The sequence below is a fragment of the Coccomyxa subellipsoidea genome (genome assembly GCF_000258705.1).
Source record: "Coccomyxa subellipsoidea C-169, whole genome shotgun sequence".
Classification (NCBI taxonomy): domain Eukaryota; kingdom Viridiplantae; phylum Chlorophyta; class Trebouxiophyceae; family Coccomyxaceae; genus Coccomyxa; species Coccomyxa subellipsoidea.
Genome location: NW_005178037.1, coordinates 686,797 through 709,799, shown reverse-complemented (window position 1 = coordinate 709,799; position 23,003 = coordinate 686,797). Strand labels below are relative to the sequence as shown.

Here is a 23,003-nt window from a genome sequence, read left to right as displayed (position 1 = left end):
GACAGTCAAGCCCGGTGATCACCTACCTGGTCATGACCTACTTGGATACAACTACTGATGTCCTTGAGGTCAGTAGTACAGCACTACTGATGCTACAGAGGTGGCAACAAGGCCTGTGCCAGCTTCAAGGAAGTTCCGAAAAGGCGCTGCGGCAGCTCCCGGAAGACATCGATGATAGGATATCCTTCCTACACCCTGCAACACAGAGGATGCATGTGGAAGCTATGGGAAACAGCCTTCCCTACCAAATCAGGATCTCACCACATCTTGCCATATGGTCTGCTTCATCAACATGTGCAGCATCTTGGAGCAGTGTTGGTTGAGCGTCTTTCTGCGACCTTGCCTAATATCTCTACTTTCATCTTACTTTGAATTTATAATCATGTCAACTATAAGGTACCCTGTTCGGTGATTGGAGTAGCACCAAGTGAGTAGGTGTTGCTCATCTTTTGTTTTGTCACGTCAATGCGATGCTTGGACACATTAGGCATACAATTGACGCAACTGCCCGACAAACGAAGCTTAGGGTTCTATCTGTCCAGCTTTTCGCTGGCTGCTCAAGCCATGGAACTACAGCACGTGCACCCCTCCAGCACTCAATGGATGGCAGACATGCTTCCAGTTTTTCGGGTATCAAGACAAACGAATCCGCGATGGAGGTCGATCCGGCAGAGCTGCCGATAACACCTTGGGTGAGGAAGAAACCAAGCCCATGCATAACTCGCATTGTCCAGCTGTTGCTCACTTTTCGTTACCAATTGTGACTTGGTGTGCAGGTGAGAAGTGTCATCTCAGGGTGTGATGTGATGCGCAACCCCAAGTACAACAAAGGTGAGAGTTTTCTCCTCCTTCACAAGCACAGGGTGGCCGCAACAGAGTGTCAAGTTGAGGATCTGCTTCAATGTCTACCCCCCAATCCTCTCAGTGTGCATGCATGACCTGGCATGCAGGTCTGGCCTTCAGTGAGGAAGAAAGGGGGAGGCTGTACCTTAGGGGTCTGCTGCCGCCGGCCGTGCTTTCGCAGGAAGTCCAAGCAGAGCGGTGCATGATCAACATTCGCAGCAAGTCCTCTGACTTGGAGCGCCATAGCTACCTGACCTCTTTACAGGTTGCTTTCCATCACAGGAGCTCCATGCATGAAGATTGGTGCTTGGGCTTGGAAAGTTGGACAATTTGCATCAGCCGGGCTGATTTACCTTGTGACGCAGGAACGCAATGAGAGTCTTTTCTACTATGTGCTGTCCAACAATATTGAGGAGCTCCTGCCCATAGTGCATATGCCCACAGTAAGCGAGTACTGCCAGACATACGGCCTCATGTTCAAGAGCCTGCCGCGCTCCCTCTTCATCTGCATGAAGGACAAAGGTGTTTGCTTCCTGGCTGATACTTTCTCCATCTCCATTCAAATATGGATCACACTTGACATCCTGCTCCAGGCGTTGCCTAGACGAACAGATTGGGAGCTGTCTGGGTTACAAGTACCAAGCCGTCAATATGGCATGTTAAGCTAGCAGACGGAGGCAGAGACAGAGGGAGACTCCTACAAGTAAAAGGGATGTCACGGCATGAAGCTGAGGGCAGGAGTGCTGTGGTTGCAGGCAGGGTGTACTCGCTTTTGAAGAACTGGCCGGAGAGAAGGATCAAGGCCATATGCCTGACAGATGGTGAGCGGGTGGGGGCCTTGGGGGACCTGGGGGTTCAGGCAGTGGGCGTTCCCGTCTCAAAGCTGGCCCTCTACAGCGCATGCGCCGGCATCCCCCCCAACATGTGCCTCCCCGTCTGCATAGACGCCGGTGCGCACAGCTCCTCTCGCCCGAGATGCGTTCATGCTGGAGACCAATACCCCACCACAGTGCAGCAAATTCTGCAGTGCTGCTGAAGAAGATTTCGAGCAGAGGCCACCGTGGAGCTTGGAAAGCAATGGAGCCAAGTGAAGAGTCCGTGGGAATGTGCAACAGGCACAGACAATGAGGAGCTGCTGCAGAGCCAATTCTATGTGGGATCAAAGCACAAGCGGGTGCGAGGGGATGTGTACTACGAGCTCCTGGATGAATTCATCAGCGCCGCAAAAAGGAGGTAATCTTTTTTTGGTCAAGGACAATTCCTTTGCCGTCAAGCAGATGTCTTCAGTACCACAGATTTATTGCTTCCTAAGAAGTTCCTTAGTGATATATTTTGTATGATCGACAGGTTTGGGAATACGGTCCTGGTGCACTTTGAGGACATGAGCTACGCCAACCTGTCGCGGCTGTTCAACCAGTACCGGGGCAGCCTGGCCTGCTTCTCAGACGATGTGCAGGTTTGTTCTCTTACCTCCCCAAGCCATCTCGTGCACTGCGCCCTTCTGCCCAGCCTGCTGGCCAGTCCAGTCAGAAAGGCCTTTCCCTGTACATGTTGAATGGTTGCATACTTTCCTGATCGGGCGCCCCCGGCACATTTGAATATATTATTCAATAATATATATTGAGATGTGCATGCTCTACTTCACAGGGGACGGCAGCTGTGGTGCTGGCGGGGATTTTGGCGGCACAGCCGCTGACGGGGAAGTCTTTGGCAGACCACACCATCATGATCGCGGGGGATGGCGCGGCCGGCACCGCCCTGGCCGAGCTTCTGGCAGAAGCCATCGCCCGCCAGAACAGGCGGTACGCCGGTCTCTTGCCTGCAATAATTGGTCCCGCTTCTTCCTGGACGTCTTCTCGTGCCGTGTTCCATGTGCGCTGAAGGCTCATGCTGCCTCCCACTCTGACTCGCTATTGCATCCAGTCGATTGCGTTCCACTGAATCTCCAGCACAGCAGGACCTGACGACGATCGGTGGGAGCAACAGATTGAAAGCAAGAGGCGTGCAGGAGCCGGCAAGTGTGGGTGCACCACAGAGAGGCACAGTGCGAGTAATTGCGTCAGCTTGACAGCTGCTTCCCTTGCACTGCAAGGCTCAGGGTATTATCTGAGGGGCGTGCGCAAAATCGTGGCAGGGGCGGCGGCACGATCGTTGACGCGCGGCGGCAGTTCTGGTTGGTGGACCGGCACGGCCTGGTGACGCGCGGCCGCGCGGACGCGGACTCGTTACCGGATCATGCGCTGCCGTACTGCCACGAGGGTCCCCCTTGCGCTGACCTGGCGGCCGCCGTGGCAGCGCTGCGGCCCAGCGTGCTCATCGGCGTCTCCGACGGCGCCCCCTCCGTTGAGTTCACCCGCGGAATTTGCGAGGAGCTCGCGCGCATCAACAGCCGCCCCATCATCATGCCCCTCTCGTTGCCAGGCACAGATTCTTTCACCCCTACCTGCATTGTCTTGGGAACTTCGTATCTGCACAGAAATTAAAATTTCTCTGAGCCCAAGGTGGGACCAATTGGGACGCCAGAGTTGTCGAAGCCTCATCACCAGCAGCAGTTGACCGGCCCCAAGATAATCTTAGCATGCAGCCGCTTTCTTGTGCCGTTGCCATATTGAGACTTTGCATGGCACAGTCAACCCCTGTCTTACCCCCCTGATCCACCCTTTGAACATCCTTGTCCAACGGTACTTGTCACATGGTAGTTTGGTGGTCTTTCATGAGGTAATGAGGTGCACAGGAGAACTGCTGCGTTGGCAGGCTGCCAGGTCAGTGTGAGCATCCAGGAGGGATACTGCGGTTTGGTGCATTCCTGTGGACCCTAAGACCTCAGCTGACTGCCAACGGTATTTCTAATGGGAGGTCTTGGCCCTGCAGAGCCGGAGCTGAGGGCTGAGGATGCATACGAGTGGACTGGAGGCAAAGCGGTCTTTGCCGACAGGGTGCGCCGGACAAGCGCCTCCGCGCAGGTGTCCACTTCTGGCGGCCAATCCTTCACTCCAGGTGGGACTACATCTAAATCTGAACTTTCAACTGAACAGGCCGTGTCTTACCCCTCCAGGGGTGGCCTCCAGTGCAAATTATCGCAGGGGTGGCCAAAAGCCCAGTTTGTGCAGGAAGTCTGTGACATTGATGCATGAAAGTCAGAGTAAATCACATGCAGATATGAAGGCAAAGCGAGCGCTAGAAGTAGGGGCAGGGCTGCCTTGCAAGTGAACGTTCTGCAGTAACAGTTGAGGAATCCCCTGGCCTATGAGCGATTGTTGTGCAGGGTGCGTGGAGACCGCATACATATTCCCAGGCATTGGACTGGGCAGCATAGTGTCGCGTGCGACGCGCCTGCGCGACGAAGCCTTCATCGCCGCAGCGGAAGCGCTCGCCAGCCTCGTCACTGACGGTGTTGCCCGCCCCGTAATAGTGCCATAATAGTGGGGTCTGTGCTGTTCGCTGCAGACCCCAGTTTCCAACAGGACACAACCCTGGGGGCCGCATTGCAGGGCAGTGAAGTCGATAATGGGAAAGCCTGTGGGCATGTTGTCAATTTTGCGCTTGATGTTTGCGTATTGCGAGACGAATCCAATCTGTGCATGAGATGCCCGGAGTCCAATAATAGATGGCCGTTGAACAATTTGCGGCTGTCTGCTGGCGCATGCAAAGCAGGTGACGGTGCGCTTCTCTTACGACGGCAAGGAATTATTTTTGGGTTGGTGCTTGCAGAGGATCGCGCGAGGGGGAGCATCTACCCGCCGCTGCGAGACATCCGGACCATATCCGCAAAGGTGGCCTGCGCCGTCGCCAAGAAGGCCTACGAGTCCGGCGTGGCAACAGCGCTGCCGCGGCCGCACGATGTTAAGGCGGCAGTAAGGGCCTCCATGTACAGATCTACGTACCGCAAGTACCGATAGGGGCCAATACAAATCGTTAGTGATTCGGCCGAGTGCATTCGAGTGTGAGCAAATGGGTGTGTCTACTGATCAGCGCTTCGCATTATGAGGGCTTGTGTCACAGAAGACAAAAAAAGCCTTAGACTGCTGGGGATTACACCCTTTGCAGCCCATTCCTGTGCATCTTGATCAAGACTCCTCATCCACAGAGGCTGGGTCAATAGGAAACCATTCATTTAAGCTCAGTGTTGACTCAGATCTTAGCTGCCCAGGTCTCTTTGTTTATAGGACCTCAGGATGAAGGAATTCATCGCGAATATTTGTGCACATGTGGTATAACTTATTCTACCCGAGTACGGGTTCTGAGGGTGACGATTCTGACGCCTATCCCGAAAGTGTATTCAATCGTCTCTGTACAGGATGCCACCCTACTTGTTGCCGTTGTGCTATCGCATCAGTTGCATCAGTTGGAATGTAACATGAACCAGCAAGACACAGCAGTGCAAGATTTGCAAGCCCTCGTTTGCAAAGACAAATAGTGCCATACATGCCACTACTCTACAAAGGTCAAACCATATCCGTATCATAAACCTAAACATGCATAGACGGCCAGCACTTTCAAGAGTCAACTTCTTGCTGCTTGGCCTTGTAGACGGCGTGCCATGCCTCCCAGTCTTTGCCATCCGCTTGCTCAACACTCACATTTTTCAATGTGCCTGGGTCTATGCAATAGATTGTGACAGCTCGGCATGTCGGATGTGACCTTGGCAGATAGAAGCTCTGCACTCCACAGATGCTGCATGCAAAGCAACAGAAAGTGCCAATACTGAAAATGAATTCAAGAAGTTTTCTTAAGGCAAATTGAGATGCTGCATCTATGCATACTCAAGGCACAAGGCACAGCACCCGAAACGCTTCTTAAGCATGTTTCACTTCTGTCATACTGCACTCCGTTGAAAAGAGGCAGCGACGTACCTACAGAATAGGTGCTTGGCCGTGTTTGTATTGAACTGATAGGTCGTGAGCTTATCTTCACCCTGAAGTAATCGGAAGTGCTCTGCTGGCACCATGAAGTGGACATTCTGCTTCATGATGCAGACCGAACCTGCACCATATGGCATGATCATTGTCTTTCCTACCAGGTGCTTTCATGTTTCAAAGGTCAAGTTGGCACCTTGAGACCCAGGAGATGACATTTTGGGACAACACTGCAAACAATTTCGGTGGACAAGCAGCTGGGAAGGGAACAAGCAGTTGCGAATCATGGGGGACAAGTAGAGAACTCACAGTTGCATTGGAAAGCCGTGATCTCAGGGCTGGCATCACACTGTGGGGCAACATCACTGGCTCAGATCAGACAAGGCTGGGCTGAGGAGGTGCTGGGTCGGGGTATCTAGGAAAATAATGAACACCCACCTCGAACCTGCACAGAAACGAACACGAAACTTATTCATCTGGAAGAGGACCTGTTGCCAAATCCGTGATTGCACGCATCAACACTGTCATGTCTCGCAGGGGATTGGCTGAGTTGCCTGATGGCACCGCAATGGCAGCCTCCTCGATGGATCACCATATCGCCATTTTGATCATCTTGATTACCAGTCATTGCTGCAAAGATTCTTCTTGTCGCTGTGACAGGCCAGTTTGTTTCGAGATCACGGCAGATTAAAAACAGCAGATGGGTAAGAGCTGGTTTTCGATGCTTGGATTGGACCTCTCGAAACCCAGACTTGGTGATGTAGACACAAGTCGACAATTGAGCTCTATGAAATGGTGTTAACAAAGCAGGGGCCCGTTGAGCTGTCTTGGAAACCCTACGAAGCCCTAACCCTGCAAGGTCCTTCAAGACGCCCCACCCAGAAGAGAATACAAAAGCAACCTTCTCCGATCGTCTTCTTCAATAGCGCCTGTAGCAATGTCGTCAACAGCTTCTGAAGCACTGGATGGCCCTTCTGAGACTGCAGACTCTCGCAGGATTAGGAACCACAATGGTGAATGGGTATTTGAGCCATACAGCCTAGAGAGGTCTGGTAGCCTTTCATCGGCTGGCAACACATCATCAGCATCGTACGAGCGATACGTCCCAATCCCTGATTTTCGAACGGTGAGATCCTGTTTGCATCTCCATTCGCGAAGAATCAGTCGCCTACTCTGAAGAAAGAGTGGCATTTGCGCCGCATGCCGGAAGGCATGCAAATCAAAGCGTTTATCCGTGACTTGACATGCTTATCATGTAGGTACCGTCAGGCGGAAGATCCAGAGACCCCTCACCTCCTAGCATCCAAGCGGCAAAATTCGCAGTGGATCAAGAAACAGCGGCGAGCGCCATCGGGTCGGTTGATGAATGCGTGGCTCTTCTAGAGAGGTGGACAACAGGGGTAAGGGCCCGGAGTGCTCAAAGATAATTGTGCCGTGCAAGGCAGGACAGTGACGGTGTAAACATATATTATCTGTAATATTGTGAAAGTCCAAACCCTTTATTGTTCCAACATTGAACGTGAAAATTATGCACCATGCAGCTGCGAGTGGGTGAAACCAACGGCGCGAGTTCACAGGCAGCCAGAGACCATCAGGTGCCACCCAAGGGCTACAGGGAGGTAAGAACGGATTCATGGCCTTTAATATTATGTCTGATTTGATGTAATCCGTTTTCTTCATTCTCGGTTGACAGCAGCGTTCATAAAGTACTGCTATCTATGGATTTTGCACCTTGCAACTGGATGGGCAGCAAGGCATCTTCTCGGACCTTATAATGTGCCATCTGTAGATGCTTCTTCGAAGCAAGGCCCTGGATATCTGCCTGGAGCGATGTACTGCCTATGATGACCTCACAGCAATTCAGCAGCCATTCATGGCCTTGTTGAGTGCTCTGGGCGGGGTGGAGATGCAAGACATCACCCAGCTCGCCTTGGCTATCTTGCATGTGGCAGAGCGCCTGCCCACATCCAATTTTGAGGTGAGCATTGGGCCACAGATTTTGCGAGACCATTCAAGTCCTTCAACTGCCGGCGCATGTTGACAGCCAATGAACCTGATATCCTCTACTAAGTGACAGAGGCAGCCTGTTGCTCCTTGCAATTGACACAGCAAAACTGTGCCGGCAGGACATGAACGACGATACCAGGGCGGCCATGCATGGTGCGCTGGCATCCTTGAAGGCCTTCATTGCAGACTTCCAGAAGACTTCAGAGGATGCGCACGCAGACCTCCTTGACTTGCACAAGCGGTGCATGCGACAGGAGACACGCATGGACATGGCCCTGTCATTCAGGTGAGATGACATTTTCAGTAGATGCCAACCGCTTCCGGACTCTTTGACATGTTGGCATCAAAGAGAACTCTTTCCATGCATGGCAGTGTCACGGAGTATCTGATCCATGGCAGCCTTGCGCAGGGATCTTGAGGAGAGATCCAAAAGCTTCCTGGAACTGGTGGGCGCAAGATTTGGCTTGGACCACCGGCCGGGCGCTCTCTTGGAGAACATCAAATCGATTGAGACTGTACTGAGCAATCAAGTGTCGGTGAGCATCTCTGAACTTCACTTCTGCACAGACATGTCAGATGGCAGGTTTTCTGATGGCATGGATTTCTGATGCATGTTATTCCGATCTTGAGCGAAGTCCACATGGGTAGCTGTCATGTATATGCAAGCAGTTGTGTCCACAAAGGCTCCGTGACAAATTTGCGCATCGCTCACACATGTCTCATGCTTATGCAGTACCACAAGAAAGGCAAATCAGAGCACGAGGAGCAGCTGCGGCAAGAGAGCCACAGGCTAGCACTGTCTACACAACAGCTACAAGTAAAGTTGCAGGTGAGACAGCTGATCGCATGTTGTCCTACCTGTATATCTACAGCCAAAAATGTCACCAACTAAGCCTGGGCAAAGTAACAAGTGACTGGCCACTGGCCTCAAATACCTGGCTGTGCGAGTTGAAGGTTCGCAACTATGCAGATGCACATTTGAGTGCTTGGAACAGGGTTTTTGGGCCTGTGACAAGCTTTGAGCCTGAGACTTCATTTTGACTTGATTATTGAATGAGAAAGTTGAAGTGAAGAACTCTGATGGATCCATTGCAGGAGTTGGAGCGCCAAGTGTCAGAGGTAAAAGCAGAGCTTGAGCAGAACAGGGTGCAGGAGGAGAAGGTAGGGCAGAGACTCGCGGTCATTCGCTCAGAGCCTGTAGTCTCAACGGAGGAGATGGAACGACAGCTGGCAACTATCGTCCAATTGAAGGTGTGTGTCATCTCTCAGGACACCTCGTGTCGTATATGTTGAAGCACACAATAATGTCTGCACCTTTTAGAGTGTCTGGCCAGGCTCACAGCTCATCTGTGTGCTGGAAAATGGCAAGATTGGGTGGAGGACTACTCTGAACTTATGAGCTCTTTTGTGTGTTTCAGGAAGCGGTGGAAAGAGTGCTGCCAGCAAATGATAAGGCAGGCAGTGCTGAGGTGCCAGAGGGGCTGGCCCCAGCGGACTTCATCAAGCACTGCCTCTCCGTGCACTACAAAGTCATCCAACAGGTGCATATGTGACTGAACAAGCTGCCATTCTGTTCCTGCATCCTTTGGCGCGGCTAAGTTTCACGCCAAGCTTTGACACTGGGAACATGCAAAAAAAATGAGCAATTGCCACGCTGCATGCTGTGCACATGATCAGCTGGGGACATGCCTTGCTTGACAATGAGCAATTGTAAGGCTGCATGCTGTGCACATGATCAGCTGGGGACATGCCTTGCTTGACAATGAGCAATTGTAAGGCTGCATGCTGTGCACATGATCAGCTGGGCAGATGCATTGATCACATGCAATTCTCACACTGCATGCTGTGCACATGTTCAGCTGCTGGAGAGGGGACGAGCGCAGGCAGCAAAGATAGAGGCGCGCAACAGGGAGATTCAGCTGCTGAAACGCATTGGCTCCAACAGCACTGCACTTCCCATGGTGCAGCAAAGACTTGCAGAGGACAAGGAGGAAATGAAGGTGTGCCCAGCTGTGCTCAGAAAATCCTCCATCACGCTATCTGCTAGCCCGTTGTTGGCAGTTTCTCTTTCATGTCAACCACACAATTAGTTCGGGTTTTACAAACAAAATAAAAGAAACCCCTCTAAAAGGTAGTGATGGTACGGTGTTTATGGGAGATTGCTGTGCAAAACAGGGCCTGGTCGACAAGGCCACCATGCTGCAGAGCAGTGCGGAATCTGCCCTGGCGCTGGCCTCCCCTGGAGAGAGGGAAGAGCTGAAGCAGCTGCGTGCCTACATCAGTACAGCCTGCCAAGAAATGGTCACAGGGCCTCTCCCCATGTTGGCCGACCTTCCAGGTATTGACTTCTCAGCATCCCTGCATGCTCTCAAAAAGGCAGCACGCTCTCTGATCCTCCATGTGTGCACTTTTCAGCATCCCTGCTTGCTTTTCAAAGGCAGATCCTCCAGGTGTTGAACTCTAGGGATCCCTGCATGCTTTTTAAAGGCAGCACGCTCTCTGAGCATACATGTGTAGGGCTGTGCAGCAAAGTGTATTGCCAACCAGCCTGGCAAGCCAGCGGGTGACAATTTTCGTGGATGGCCGCTGTCTCTTCTGCCCTTGCAGATGCTCTTGTTACATCCAAATAACCCCTCGTGTTCAGTAGTTCAAAAAAGGGCTGGGATTGCAAGGTGCTAGCTGAAGGACATCTGCGTGAGTTAGTTGGTGGTGGTGCGTTGGAGTTGTTCAAATGGGGTTGGGGTTGCAGGAATAAAGTTGAAAGACAGCAGTGTTGAGTCAGTGCTGGTTTTGCCGCAGCTGTGCCTGTGATGGAGAATGGACGGAAGACCAAGGGGCAAGGCCCAAGGAGGCCTCCTGCGCCAGTCGCGAACAGGAAGCCTCCGTCTGCAGCTGCAGCAAAGAGGCCCCCCTCTCAGCCTCGTGCGGCGGGTGGCAATAACAACCGGCGCCCAGAGAAGCCCGCTCCCGCTCCAAAGACAGACGCGCAGATCAAGGAGGTCTGCCTTTCCTTTCGTCGCCTTGTTTCAAAACTTGAGCCACGGTCACACAGCTTTCAAGGTTTTTGAGTTGTCAGTGTCCAGCGTCCAGTCCCAGCAGCTTGGCATATCAGGCCTTTATTGCGCTACATTTGTTCACAAGGGAAATTGACAAAGACCGTGGGGTGTTGACGGTGTTAGTGTCACTTCTGGCGCAGGAGGCCAGATTGATAGATCGCGCCAGGATGCAGGCTGCAAAGGAGAGGGCCCAGGCAGAGCTCCACAACAAGGGCCGCAACAGGGGGCAGGCATCAAAGCCCTCCGCCAACAGAGGAAGGACAGGTGCTGACCCTGCAGTGGACCTCGATCAAAGCCCGCATGCCTTGTTGCTATTCCTGTTTGGTGCCGCCAACCTACTCAATAGATCGTTCCTGCAAAAGGCTGCTTGATGCATGGCAACATATACGAGCCTGCTTTTGAATGCCCTGTGATCTCACAGTCATTTGATGCAGCTGCAGAGTGTATCCTTTTGCAAGTGTCTCTCTCTATCGATGGTACTTTCGAACTTTATGAGTAACAAACCATAACTTTGGTGCTTGCAATGCCTTCAATGTCTTGCATTTTCCCTTGTCTCAACCTATGCCTAATGGTGACAGGGGCCAATGGAGCGGCGCACTCCAAGGGAGCGGGGGGTCCAGCTGCTCAAAGCATGAACCCGTGGGAGGCACGCAGGCAGCAGGGCGCGGGCGCAGCCAGCTCACAGCAGGTGCCCAATGGGCATGCAGCTGCAGGGGCTGCCAAGGCGCCGGCTGTAGCGGCAGAGCCTGCTGCCCCAACTGCACCGCCCCCTGCCCAGCATCCTGTGGAGAATGGTGCAACTGGTGCTGTGTAGGCACTCTCCTCGTGTGCAAAGTCACCTCCGTGATCCACACAAGCAGGGCTGCGATAGAGTGAGGGAACTATGCACATATGCCTCATGTGCAGATCAGCACTCCCACACAAGGAGAGCAGTGATAGAGTAATGAAACCGGAACTAGAAGTTGGTTGCAAGGGTCATGCGCTGTACAGCTGGCTAGCATGCAAAGGGGATGGTGCGCAAGCCGGAACAGGAACAAGCTGCAGGAACAAGGCGCCAATTGTGGCTAGCCTTCACTGTGAAGTTAATAAGTCTTCTGGACAATGGAGCTGCAGCGCAGTCAGTTCTGTTGGCGGTGTCAGAAATTTCTGCATTGTTTTGCAAAGGGACCTGTGTGCAGTAAGGTAGAGTGCATCATAATTGCTTGGCGGCATGGTGTGCTGCGGGGAGCAGCGCTGGTGTTGATGCGTTGGGATGTGGGCCTGAATTTCATGTATCAAGGAACACGGTGTTGAATTCCTCTGTTTGAACATGCTAGGCAGGGCCTGGGCGTTCGCCAAGATGCTCTGGTGCAGTGAGGCTCTGCTTCATCATGTGAATACTCGTAGAAACCAGTCCTATAGACGTGAAAAAGTGAGTGCTGAAGTGGAGGTTGCAAGGCAGGGCATAAGCACTGCCTGGGACCGGTGTTCAGAGCGGGTGCTTCCTTTCCACAGTACTTGTCCATAGATATAGAGCATTGTGGGTAGAAGCTTACTGGGTAGGCAGTGTAAGCAAATGAATGAAATATGCCACCTCGAAACGGCACACCCACCCATCAGAGTTCTGGTGTATACGTAACTATGCAAATAATTAGGTTTTATCTTGCTCTGCGTAGATAGGTATATCAACCATTTATTTCTTATCCTTTCAGTTCCAGTACTGAGGCGGCAGCAGTCTTTTTGTCGCACCCCATTGCATGCCATGAGGAGTCGATGCTTTCATAAATCCACTCAATTAGGCTTAGAAAGGACTCGTTGCACAATCAACCGATTTGATGACTCAGCTGCTTGATAGCCAGAAATTCGCCAGACAATTCGAAAGATATCATTTTCAGTGGCACACCCCAGCCCATGGCTGAAGTAGACTTTGGCACGATCTGTGGGATCACCATCCCAGCAATCGTCCTGAACGGTAAGAAAATTGCAATCTACTCCTTGAATTTTACTTTGAAGGTAATGGAAGTGAATTTAGTAGGGGCGCCAGGCCTCCGCCCTTGGCTCCCTCCCTAGCTTAAAATGTTTGCTGCAGCCAAGGGACTTGGTCATTCCAAAGTAATAGACAAAGAATGTCCAGAGAGCTAATTGATCCTGATGGATTAGCTGTGGATGCAGTGGCTGCGCCCTTGGTAGTCACTGTGCAGACAGCTCTGCTGGGCACCTACGGGGGCAGCCCAGTGCAGGCAGCCTTTGCAGCAGTGTCCACCACTGCCAACACCACCTGCTTCCTGTTCAACTTCCTGGTAGACGGCGTCAGCGCCAAAGTGGGCCAGAGCGTGGGATCTGGCAAATGGACACTCCTGCGCAGCCGCGTGCGCCTGGCCCTTATTTGGTAACGCCATGCATGCCATCCTTCCATCATTTTATCAGCATACAATGACATGAGGAAAAGAACTCTACTGTTCCTTTCAAGCCGGTCAAAGCCTGGCCTTGACATGCATGCGCTGATGGGTGTTATGCACATGCAGTGCCTTGGGTGCAGGCCTCCTGGCATTTGCAGTGCTGGCTGGTCTGCAGAGACCCATCACAACTTTTCTACACCTTTCGCCAGAGGTGTGCCTTTTTCTTATATTCTTACACCGCTTTTCCCTCAGCTCCTTGCATGTCTGAAGGGCGGAGCATGCAGCAGTTGATTGGGGGATTCCTTGTTGCCCAATGTGCAGGTGCAGCAGGAGGCTGCTGCCTACTGGTGGCTGCGAGCCGGCCTTGCACCTATCGCGCTGCTGAACATGGCAATCAACGGCATACTGCAGGTAGGCCAGTAATACCATCAAAAACCTGTGAAGGCTGTTGGCGCCGCCGCATTCAGGCCTGAGTGCATGAGCTGGGAGGCAGCAAAGACATACTAGCATTCCCATCAAAAAGGGGAAACAACCGTTCTTAAAGGTGCCTCTCAGTGTCATCATGAATTTGCTTGAGGACGCGTAGCCGTGCCGGCGCATTGTCTGCCACCTCTGAGATATTCAGCTGCTGGAAGGCTCCCAGCTGCTTATTGCCTGGCCCCAAACACATCACCATTATGATAAACCTTGCCTTGCGCAGGGCTACAACAGGGTGGCGGTGAACGCGGCGCTGAATACGAGCCAGAGCGTGCTGGAGATTGCCGGCAGTTGGGCCGTGCTGGCGGCCATGCCGGCCCCGCCGATTGGCCGGCTGGCCGCGCTCGGAGCCGTCTCCATCGCCTGCGCCTCCCTTTCCGCCATCGTTGGTGCGCGTCCCCTGAAAACCCTAGGACATGCGCTACAGACCGGGAACAATGCAAGTGGCACGAGGAAGTGTGATTGCCATGTAGGGAGGAAGGGCTGCCTCTCGGTGTAAACAGGCTACACCAACAATACGATCATTTCCCGGCCCGGGAGCACTTATTATCCTGCACAGCGTGCCAGGGGCTGTCCAAACTTTATATTTCTTGCCAGCAAAATCAAGGGATTGCCAAAGAAGAGTCTGGGGTCACAATTGGGAACAGAGGGCAGAAGTGGGGATGTTGCAGACTCTCTTGCTGTTGAAAGAACTGTAGAAGTGCGTGGCTGAGCCATCAGGGTCATGTCATGCTGGGAAGGAATGGCTGACAAGGGTGGGTGTTTCGTGTCAGGAAGGCGGGATCTGCATCGCCACGCTGGCACCCCAGCCGCCACAGAGTGCTCTGGAGGAGCGCCTGATGGAGTCTTCAGCTGCTTGTCTGGATGGTGACTCAGAAGCGGAGAGAGTGCCACTGGTGCGTTCTGACCTGCACCAAGCAGCACTGTTCCGTTATCTTGTCAGCGGCTCAGGTGTTTCAGTAGATGCCTTTCTGCAGCACCATTGACCCCTTCTCATTCCTGTCTGAGATCTACTTCCTTATTACTGTCTTCTTGTTCTGTTCTGACGCTGTTGCTGCTGTGCAAAGGAGTGTAAAGGAAGGAAGAATCGAATTTCTCCAGCTGTTTGTTTCAGGTGCAGGAATTTGCGGAGGGTGCTGGGGCATTAGGTGATGCTGAGGTTCAGATTGCACAGGATGCTGCGCTGAGCTCGCTCCATTTCTGGGACTTTGTCAGGGACGGCCTGAACATGCTCATACGGTCTGCAACACTGCAGGTATGCCGTGCGTGGCTCCATTCCCTTGCCTTTTATTCTTGTTTAACAGAAGCACGGCCACTCAAATACTGGGTTATTAGCTATTCTTTAGTGCTTTCATTCTCTGCTTGAATTTTATGTCCATCTTTGCTAATCTGACGAGCCTTGGCATCTGGCCTCAGACGGCAGTAAGCACACATTGTATTTTTGAAGGAGTCTTAGAGCCAGAATTCATGCACAGGTTCTCAGTCGATGCTGCGCGCAGGCCACTTTCTTCCTGGCACTGTCAGTGGCGGGGCGGCTGGGCACGGCCAGCCTGGCGGCCCACCAGGTGGTGGCGCAGCTATGGCTGCTTACGTCATATGTAGTCGACGGATTTGCGGTCGCCGGCACGGTCCTCGGCTCCCGCTTGGCCGCCAGCGCCGAGCCGGCCGCGCTGAGGTATGCCTGACGAATTGAGCATCTCAAGCGCAGAACCAGTGTGCATGCCTCACCATGTATTCAGAGGAGAGCAGATGCAAGACGCTGGCATGCAGCCAAACACGCTATGTAGGGAAGACATCTGGAGAGTCAATGTCAATGATTGCTGCCATACTCAGTACTCTGACAATTTCCACCTGCTATCATGAACTGGTGGATCTGATCGCGCCATACTATTTTGCTCAGCTGTTACCCACTATCCTGCCGCGCCGGTTGTTGCAGCGCCACACCAGGGCAAAGAGGAATGGCTCCGACTGCATCATGGCAGCAATTCAGCTGCATACTCAGTCACATGCCAAATCAGTGCTCACATGCCTGCAGGAACTTCCGGGTTCTGACGCTGCGCTTGGTCGGCATGGGCCTCGCCGTGGGCCTGGCCAGCGCAGCCGCCATCTGGACAAACGAGGAGAGCATCATTGCACTCTTCACATCAGACCCCGAGACAAAATCGACACTCCAGGGCCGGCTGTGGTTCTTCCTGTGCCTGGCGCAGCCGATCAATGCGGCGGTGTTTGTGTACGACGGCCTCATGTACGCGACGCAGTCCTTCGCATGCGCGCGCACAGTGATGCTGACCGGGTTTGTAATCGCGTTTGCGCCCCTGCTGGCGCTGACTGAGTGGCGGCTGCATGCGCTGTGGGGGGTCTGGGGGGCCAAGGCCGCGCATAACGTCTGGCGGCTGCTCGGCTCAGTGCTGCGCGTGCACGTGCTCTTCGAGTGGGAAGTTGCCGCGCTGTAAGCGACTGGCATCAATGGCATCTGTACCATTATTATGATGGTGGTTTCCAATTGATTTCTGGACCAAATAAGTTCTGACAGCACGGTGATAAGATCATCAAGCTGCTAGAACCATGGTGTCAGCCAGCGTTTGCCTGAACACGGCTGCCACAGAGGACTGTTCTGTGTTTATGACTTTAACGTAGATCCGGCACCCGCACATGCTCTGCTCTTTTCAATGAAGTTCCAGGGAACTTCCTACTTGAAGTTCCATGATGCAGACCCAACCCGAGGTTCTCCCAATACGGTGCTGCGGAATGCACCAGCGGCCAGTAGATCTCGACATGCAATATAGCAAGGCAGGTGACGCACAATGACCGCCGTAGATGTTGCAGTCACCATGAAATCTCGTGCATGAAAATATCTGAGCTTTCTTCCTCCAAGAAAATGGAGCTTTACTCATGCACGTGGACCCATGTGGAGCGCACCATATTCGTACTTGCCCCACTTGTCGTCCACCTGCATTGTCATCCAGTATCTAGCGGCTATATGATTGAGATCTTGCGGGAGGGTAGAGCCTGGACAAGCTTGTCACGGCGCTAAAGCTGTGCGGTGAAAGGACCGGCATCTGCTGCATCCCGACGCATTCAAGCGAAAAGTGAGTGCCTCACTGATGGCACCATAATCACCCCTTCCTATCTTCATCCCAAGTGTGTGGTGTCGTGCATCGTACCTGTATCTAAGAGCGCCTTGTGCTCACATTTCCATGAGACAGACGTACGCTAGCCTAAAACCGAAAACGAAAAGCACTGGGATGGGATGAGAACACCTAATTGTGGGTCCAAAATGCAAATGTGGTTCCAAACTGCACAGGGAAAGTTAAAGGCACAAGTAGATCAAGAATATGGCGTTGAACGTGCCGAAACGCATGGTAACGTTGTAAATCGGGTCGCAGGGTTTCAATGTCAGCAACTAAAGGCCGAGCAGCAACAGAAGGGGATGAGGCGATGGAGAATGGCGAGCCTCACAATCCTAAACTTTTGGTAGATGAGAAGGGTTTCGCCCGCTCAGATCTCGAGAAGTACGATGACGACGGTCATGTTGCCAGGACAGGTAAGGTCATTTGTGATCCGATGCACAGTGCAACTGAGCCGTAACTCCAGGGCCCTTGCCAGACCACAGACGCATCGATTGTATACGAATATCCATTTTGTCAGTACAATCGGTACAGCGCCCGACTCTTCCCAGGTATTTGATGACAGAAAGTATAGGTCCAAGATGGTGAGATCAGGAGGTGGCCTTGTGACACAGGTGGCTGGATCACGGCCTACGCCCACATCGTGTGCGCTGTCATTGGCAGCGGCGTCCTGTCCCTCGCCTGGGGAGTCTCCTGGCTTGGTGCGACCCTGTGCAGCTGCCCTGTAGCTACACCTATGCACACGCTTTAGCAGCTTGCATACTCTTCATCACCGCGTACAACCAGCAGCTAGCAGCAAGTTCCCTTCTTTGCATTGTCTCTTTCCTTTGCAAATATCGCATGCAACCTCAAATGGCTGGATGTGTCACCTATTGACAGCATGCACCAACTGCACTTTCCTCGCAACAGAAGACCTCCGCATGAGAGCATGTAACATGTTGGCGTGTGCCTTGAATCTCAAATATGAGGTCTTGCATGAAAGGTTTGTCGTGCAGGCTGGGTGGCGGGCCCCATCGTGCTCTTCATGTTTGCATGGATCACCTGGTACTGCTCAGCGCTGCTCATCGACTGTTACCGCTTCCCGGACGTTGATGGGGAGAAGAGGAATTATACCTACATCCAGGCAGTCAAGCGCTACCTAGGTGAGCAACCCACCTTGTGCAATTGTGCAACAACGTATTACATCCAGTGTTGGAAATCTTTTCTTCTATGCAAGAGGAAAAGTACTGCTTGACGCAGCTTAATCAAATCACAGGGGCTCTGGAGCCTGCCCTTTGCACCTGCACCCTCCTCATTCCACTGCTGCTGTGTGTTCCACAAGAGAGGAACAAGATGAGAGGAGGGGAAAATACCTGGTGTGACATGTGCTGCTGGCTGCTTTGCAGGTGGCAAATACTACATTGCTTGCGGAGCGGTCCAATGTGAGCGCCACTCCCCTGTCCTGCTGCCTTTGTGGCTTGTGACTGCATTCAGAAACAGGCGTTCAACCTTTTCATTGTGACTGGAGGGGTAAGGGTGTCGTGAAACGGTTTTAGTCGCTGACGAAACAGTGCATGTGCTGTGCAGATGCCAACATGGTGGGGACTTCCGTCGGCTACACAGTGACTGCTGGGATTGCTGCCACGTGAGTGCAACCCTGCTGCGACTCATAATGTCATTTCAGATGCACTGCACAGACAGCTACACAAAGTCATGCTGGACTGTCTTGTGCACGTGCTGTCCATTAGATGGCCGCGTCGTTGAGAATTTCGCATGTATGCACCTTGCCTGAGTAGTTTCATTGTTTCTTTGCAGGGCCATTCGTCGCTCCGACTGCTTTCACGCTGACATCAGCAACCCCTGCGAAATCTCCAACAATCCCTGGATAATCCTGTTCGGCGCGCTCCAGATCCTCTTCTCTCAGGTGCGTACCCAGCTGCACCCTGTTTGGGTGCAGGACTAGAGAGGTCCGCACATAGGCACTTGGTTGAACAATTCCCAGTCTCTTCTGTCATCTGTGGGTAAGTTTGGTGTTGTTTTAAGGTCCCCAGCCCTGCTTTTGCAGCTCAGTTCGAAGTTGGGCAGGCCATATCTCTTCAACCCCATTTTCTCAGGTACTTCTCTGGATTGGGCGGACTAGAGATTCCCCCTGCTGAAGTCTTTAGTACCCCGGTCTTTACCAATTTAAGGGTGCCAAAATTTCACTTGAATCTGTGGCCTGGTTGCGATTACTTATCAGCATGCATGGCAGCTGTTTGTGAAAGGAAAGCCTGTCTCAGGCAAAGGGGTATGACAGGATCTGATGAGTTTAGTCTACTCAGAGTTTGCTGTTATTATTATTACTACACATTTTCGAGTCCTTAAGGACTAGGTACGCCTGAGTCTGCTGTTTACAGGGCAGAATCTGCATGTATGTTTGTCCAGGGATGCTCCAGGTTGTGGTTTGAATTCAGGTCGCAGCAAATGACAAGGTTGCTGCCTCCTTCTTGCAGATCCAGGACATTGACCGCATCTGGTGGCTGAGTATTGTCGCCACTCTGATGAGCTTCACTTATGCCTTCATCGGCCTCGGGGAGTGCATTGCCCAAGCCGCACGTGAGTCCTTTGCCCCTCCCAAAAGGCCCTGACAAACCTGTCCATGCCCACTCCTCACAACAGGAGATTGAGCGCGCACTTGACATTGTGGTGGCAAATGACAGCTCTTCTCTTTAAGGCAGATCCAGTGCAAGATGTGCAGACCTAACATGCAAAGAGGCAGAACTGGGCAATCTTCAAGATCCACTTAGCAGTGCTGCTGAAGAGCGCTATATTAGGGAACGCTAAATATATGTTATTAATATATGTTATAAATATATGTATTCTGAGGTCAGAGTTGCTGTGTTTTGGCAGAGGGGAGCACCACTGGCACGGGCACTGTTGGGGGCCTCCAGATTGGCATTGACACCACCGCCGCAGGGAAAGTCTGGGGCATCTTCCAGGTGCGGCCACAGCCTCCTCTCTAGCCTCCCATGCAGACAACTTACAACTATATCTTCCTTATTTGTCAAGACATGTGGCGCAAGAAGTACCCAAGTGAAGCTCTCAGCTGGCACTTCTGTGGCAGTGATGGCTATGCTCAGATGAACAGGGGATGTATTTTTGCGGGGAGAGGGAAGCTGTGGTCATGACAACTGCTGCTGTTGCATACATGCAATTTGTGAATCTTGCGAATAACTCATTTGCCTGTGCCATCTTGACAGCATAGTGTGTGATGCATGCAGGCGCTTGGTAACATTGCCTTCGCGTACAGCTTCAGCTTCATTCTGATTGAGATCACGGTGAGCACCAGATTGTGAACAACTTTCTTCATGCAAACAGCACATTGCCAAGTACAGCTGTCTCAATTCAAGATGTGTCAACTTCTATGATGACCTCATGCACATGCTCACCTCATTTTGCACTGGCCTAACTGAGGACATTGAGACCTCTATCATGACATTGAATGCGTGCATTGGGGTCTGCGCACAGGACACAATCCAGTCACCAGGCGAGACCAAGAAGATGAGGAGGGCGACAGTGTATGGCATCGCCACGACAACTTTCTTCTACGCATGCATCGGCATCATCGGCTATGCCGCGTTTGGTAACAGCGCGCCAGGAAACCTGCTCAGCGGGTGTGCTCTAGATTCCCGCACACATTCAATATGCGGTAGTTATTGCGCTTGAGCTCTGTTCTCTGTAAGCTTGCTCTAAAACAGACGATGAGATATTTTCGCCCACAGTGTGTCCCTGGCTTGCTGACACCCATGCTCACTGCTTGCAGGTTTGGCTTTTACAATCCATGGTAAGAACTTTCCTAGCACCCCTTTCTTTCCTCAATTGCTGTACATTATGTTTTCAAACGAGACCTTAGTAGCTTACTTTTGCTCAAAACTTCCGCTTTCTCACAGGTGGCTTATTGATATCGCCAACGCAGCCATCTTTGTGCATCTCCTCGGAGGCTACCAGGTATGCTGCATTGGTTAGACTGAACATCAGGGAATTACAGCAAGTTTTTTTATGGCGCATGAGACCGCTCATCACTGACAGCCCTGACTGTACTGCAGGTGTGGATCCAGCCATTCTTCGGCTTTGTGGAAGCATCAGCTTTCAGATATTTCCCAAAGAGCAGGTTCCTGCAGTGGGAGCTCTTTGCTGTTGAGGTGCGGTTATGACACCACCAGAACTTCTATTTTACTCCCTGCACACACTTTTGGCTGCTGCTTACTGACATGCTACCCAGTAATGCTTTCAGGTGCCAGACATTGTGGTCCCAGCTGGTCTTGCAGCGTGTATGATCTGAACAAGCAATTCTATGTAGAAGTGTCAAACTATGCTTACTGCAAGTGATGTCCGCACTACCGGTTGTGACAAGGGGGGGAATGCCTTTGCTGATGGGTGGATGGGTGTGTGTAGATTCCCGGCATGGGCCTGTTCAGGGCGAGCCCCTTCCGCCTGATCTGGCGCACCGTCTACGTCATCATCGTCACAGTGAGTCCAGTTGTTTCCCATTGAACTCAATAAAGTATTGAACTCAATAAACTCCTGCTTCTGGGACTCGCATCTCTCAGTAGGGATTCAACAGTTACCAGGTCCTTACAGTTTTTTGCCTGTCGCAGATTGTGGCACTGCTGCTCCCCTTCTTCAATGACATTGTCGGCCTTCTTGGTGCGCCTTTCCCTCTGTTGAAATCTTGCATGTTTGCTCACTCACTAAAAAACCCAATAAAATAGGATCATCTGTATTCTTCATACTTGTCAGGCTCGAACAGAGCAGCAGTCTCTTGCATATCACTTCCTAAGCTCTGGAGTGACAAATTGGCTGGCTTTATTGCAGGTGCAATCGGCTTTGCTCCACTGACTGTCTTCTTCCCGGTGCGTCTCGCTGCCTCTTGCCGCAGCACTGCAACAGTGTCAACCTGCTTCCCAGAAAACATTCACATGTCAAACTTTTGCAGCATGTTGCAGACAGCATTGGTTATACAGCAAATGGGCCAATCTCCACCATAATCCAGAGTGCAAAAAGGGGACAGCAGCACCTGGGCTGACGGATAGCTGGTGTGTTGCGCGGTGCAGATCCAGATGCACATTGTGCAGAAGAAGATTCCCATGTGGTCTGGGCGGTGGTGCTTCCTGCAGGGCCTCAATGTCCTCTGCTGGCTCATCTCCATCGCCGCCGCCATCGGCTCTGTGGAAGGAATCTATGCAGACACTCGCAACTACACCCCCTTCCAGACCTCCTACCGCCGCTGAGGCCCTCCGAGTCGCGCAACCCGAAAGAATGCAGTGGTCGACCTTCCGCTAGGGGCAACAGAGGGACGTGGCTGGGGCATGATTGATGTTGAGGAGGCCTTGACACTGGGACTGGCCAGCTCAGAAAGTGCCTGGCGCCTTTTTCCAACAGCTCTGAATTCTCTCGGCTGCATGCATGCACGCGGCTCAAGCCAGCGTGCAGCAATGCTATATGTTGTTGCAGTGGTAGTAAGTCCAACAAGGATTTCCTTTACATGGGGAAGTCCTTGAAACGCACTTTCAGTGTGAAGGCACCCCGGTGATGCAGGGATGCCTTGACACAGCTTCTGCCTGCAGTAATCTCATGACCAGTCGCACCGATAATATTCCTTTCCGGTGCTTGTACAATGTGGGGACCTTCTTGGCGTGCCAGTGAGTCGGCTTGTGCACCTTTTAATAGCCCTGGATGCTGTTCAAATGTCTCGCTACCCCTGGAAATTGGCCAGGGGGTGCGGGCATGCTCATCCCATGAGGCAGCCCAATTATTGGCTGTTGAAGCTTGCCACCTGGCACATTTGCCAGGAGCGCAAGGGAACTGTGAGCATGTTGTCAAACAGCTGGGTCATTTTATGAAGCAAGCTCTCACTCAAGATGTGAGACCTTGCCTGACATGAAAGACTTCTACAAGGGCATGTTTCCTTTTTATTGTTTCATGAGTCGCGGGTGGTCTGGGTATTGCTAGTCCACCGCAGTAGGGTCACTTCTTTTCTTCAATGGCTAGAGCAGGCTATTGTGGGGCATTCTTTGGTGGGTCTTATTGAGGTGCTAGCACCTTGGACAAATTTTTGGGTTGGAAAAGTATTGTTAGCATGTCAGCAAGGGAGCGCAAGTAGATAGTACCACAGGCATGACTTTGCTTGCTCACTACCTTAGTGCTGTTGCTACCAATTGGGTTGACTTGTATTGCCAGGGAGAAGTTGGACACCTATAATATTACGCCTTCACACTGTCTTGACAAGTGCACACATTT

At 52.2% G+C, this 23,003-nt stretch overlaps 5 protein-coding genes across 5 annotated transcripts; 4 read left to right on the top strand and 1 right to left on the bottom strand.

The window, feature by feature from the left end:
• Nucleotides 1-653: 653 nt before the first annotated feature.
• On the top strand, nt 654-4,742 carry COCSUDRAFT_62489 (NADP-dependent malic enzyme; the record flags this gene model as incomplete). The annotated part of the gene is made up of 13 exons (XM_005648447.1): nt 654-692; nt 777-831; nt 951-1,108; nt 1,209-1,365; nt 1,599-1,793; nt 1,959-2,076; nt 2,191-2,299; nt 2,491-2,645; nt 2,978-3,256; nt 3,598-3,605; nt 3,715-3,840; nt 4,109-4,234; nt 4,555-4,742. 13 exons carry the CDS (start codon nt 654-656, stop codon nt 4,740-4,742), a joined length of 1,713 nt encoding a protein of 570 aa, XP_005648504.1.
• Nucleotides 4,743-5,055: 313 nt separating this feature from the next.
• On the bottom strand, nt 5,056-6,488 carry COCSUDRAFT_23187 (putative integron gene cassette protein). The gene is made up of 5 exons (XM_005648446.1): nt 6,253-6,488; nt 6,162-6,165; nt 6,009-6,050; nt 5,697-5,826; nt 5,056-5,517 (listed from the first exon to the last, which is right to left on the bottom strand). The coding sequence occupies exons 1-5, from the start codon at nt 6,325-6,327 to the stop codon at nt 5,340-5,342; spliced, it is 429 nt and encodes a 142-aa protein (XP_005648503.1). The 5' UTR covers nt 6,328-6,488; the 3' UTR covers nt 5,056-5,339.
• A 746-nt stretch (nt 6,489-7,234) lies between these two features.
• COCSUDRAFT_62488 (hypothetical protein) lies at nt 7,235-11,576 on the top strand (the record flags this gene model as incomplete). Its single annotated transcript, XM_005648445.1, has 11 exons — nt 7,235-7,318; nt 7,489-7,677; nt 7,826-7,992; nt 8,116-8,242; nt 8,802-8,867; nt 9,125-9,247; nt 9,566-9,706; nt 9,882-10,044; nt 10,506-10,705; nt 10,903-11,026; nt 11,341-11,576. 11 exons carry the CDS (start codon nt 7,235-7,237, stop codon nt 11,574-11,576), a joined length of 1,620 nt encoding a protein of 539 aa, XP_005648502.1.
• A 1,076-nt stretch (nt 11,577-12,652) lies between these two features.
• Nucleotides 12,653-16,070, top strand: COCSUDRAFT_62487 (hypothetical protein; the record flags this gene model as incomplete). The annotated part of the gene is made up of 8 exons (XM_005648444.1): nt 12,653-12,713; nt 12,914-13,110; nt 13,462-13,551; nt 13,841-14,002; nt 14,391-14,513; nt 14,732-14,872; nt 15,117-15,292; nt 15,653-16,070. 8 exons carry the CDS (start codon nt 12,653-12,655, stop codon nt 16,068-16,070), a joined length of 1,368 nt encoding a protein of 455 aa, XP_005648501.1.
• Nucleotides 16,071-17,055: 985 nt separating this feature from the next.
• On the top strand, nt 17,056-21,994 carry COCSUDRAFT_36205 (amino acid transporter; the record flags this gene model as incomplete). The annotated part of the gene is made up of 16 exons (XM_005648443.1): nt 17,056-17,161; nt 17,360-17,446; nt 17,741-17,887; nt 18,312-18,369; nt 18,540-18,648; nt 19,217-19,319; nt 19,614-19,702; nt 19,985-20,041; nt 20,232-20,377; nt 20,527-20,547; nt 20,654-20,711; nt 20,810-20,905; nt 21,159-21,233; nt 21,362-21,410; nt 21,579-21,616; nt 21,818-21,994. 16 exons carry the CDS (start codon nt 17,056-17,058, stop codon nt 21,992-21,994), a joined length of 1,416 nt encoding a protein of 471 aa, XP_005648500.1.
• Between the last annotated feature and the right edge of the window lie 1,009 nt (nt 21,995-23,003).

Excerpts from the sequence above, each read along its gene's own strand:
- COCSUDRAFT_23187 (XM_005648446.1), bottom strand. The coding sequence starts at position 6,327 with ATGACTGGTAATCAAGATGATCAAAATGGCGATATGGTGATCCATCGA. Across the intron at positions 5,827-6,008 it reads CACGGCTTTCCAATGCAACT|GTTCGGTCTGCATCATGAAG; the intron begins GTGAGTTCTCTA and ends CATATGGTGCAG. Across the intron at positions 5,518-5,696 it reads GCCAAGCACCTATTCTGTAG|CATCTGTGGAGTGCAGAGCT; the intron begins GTACGTCGCTGC and ends CTTTGCATGCAG.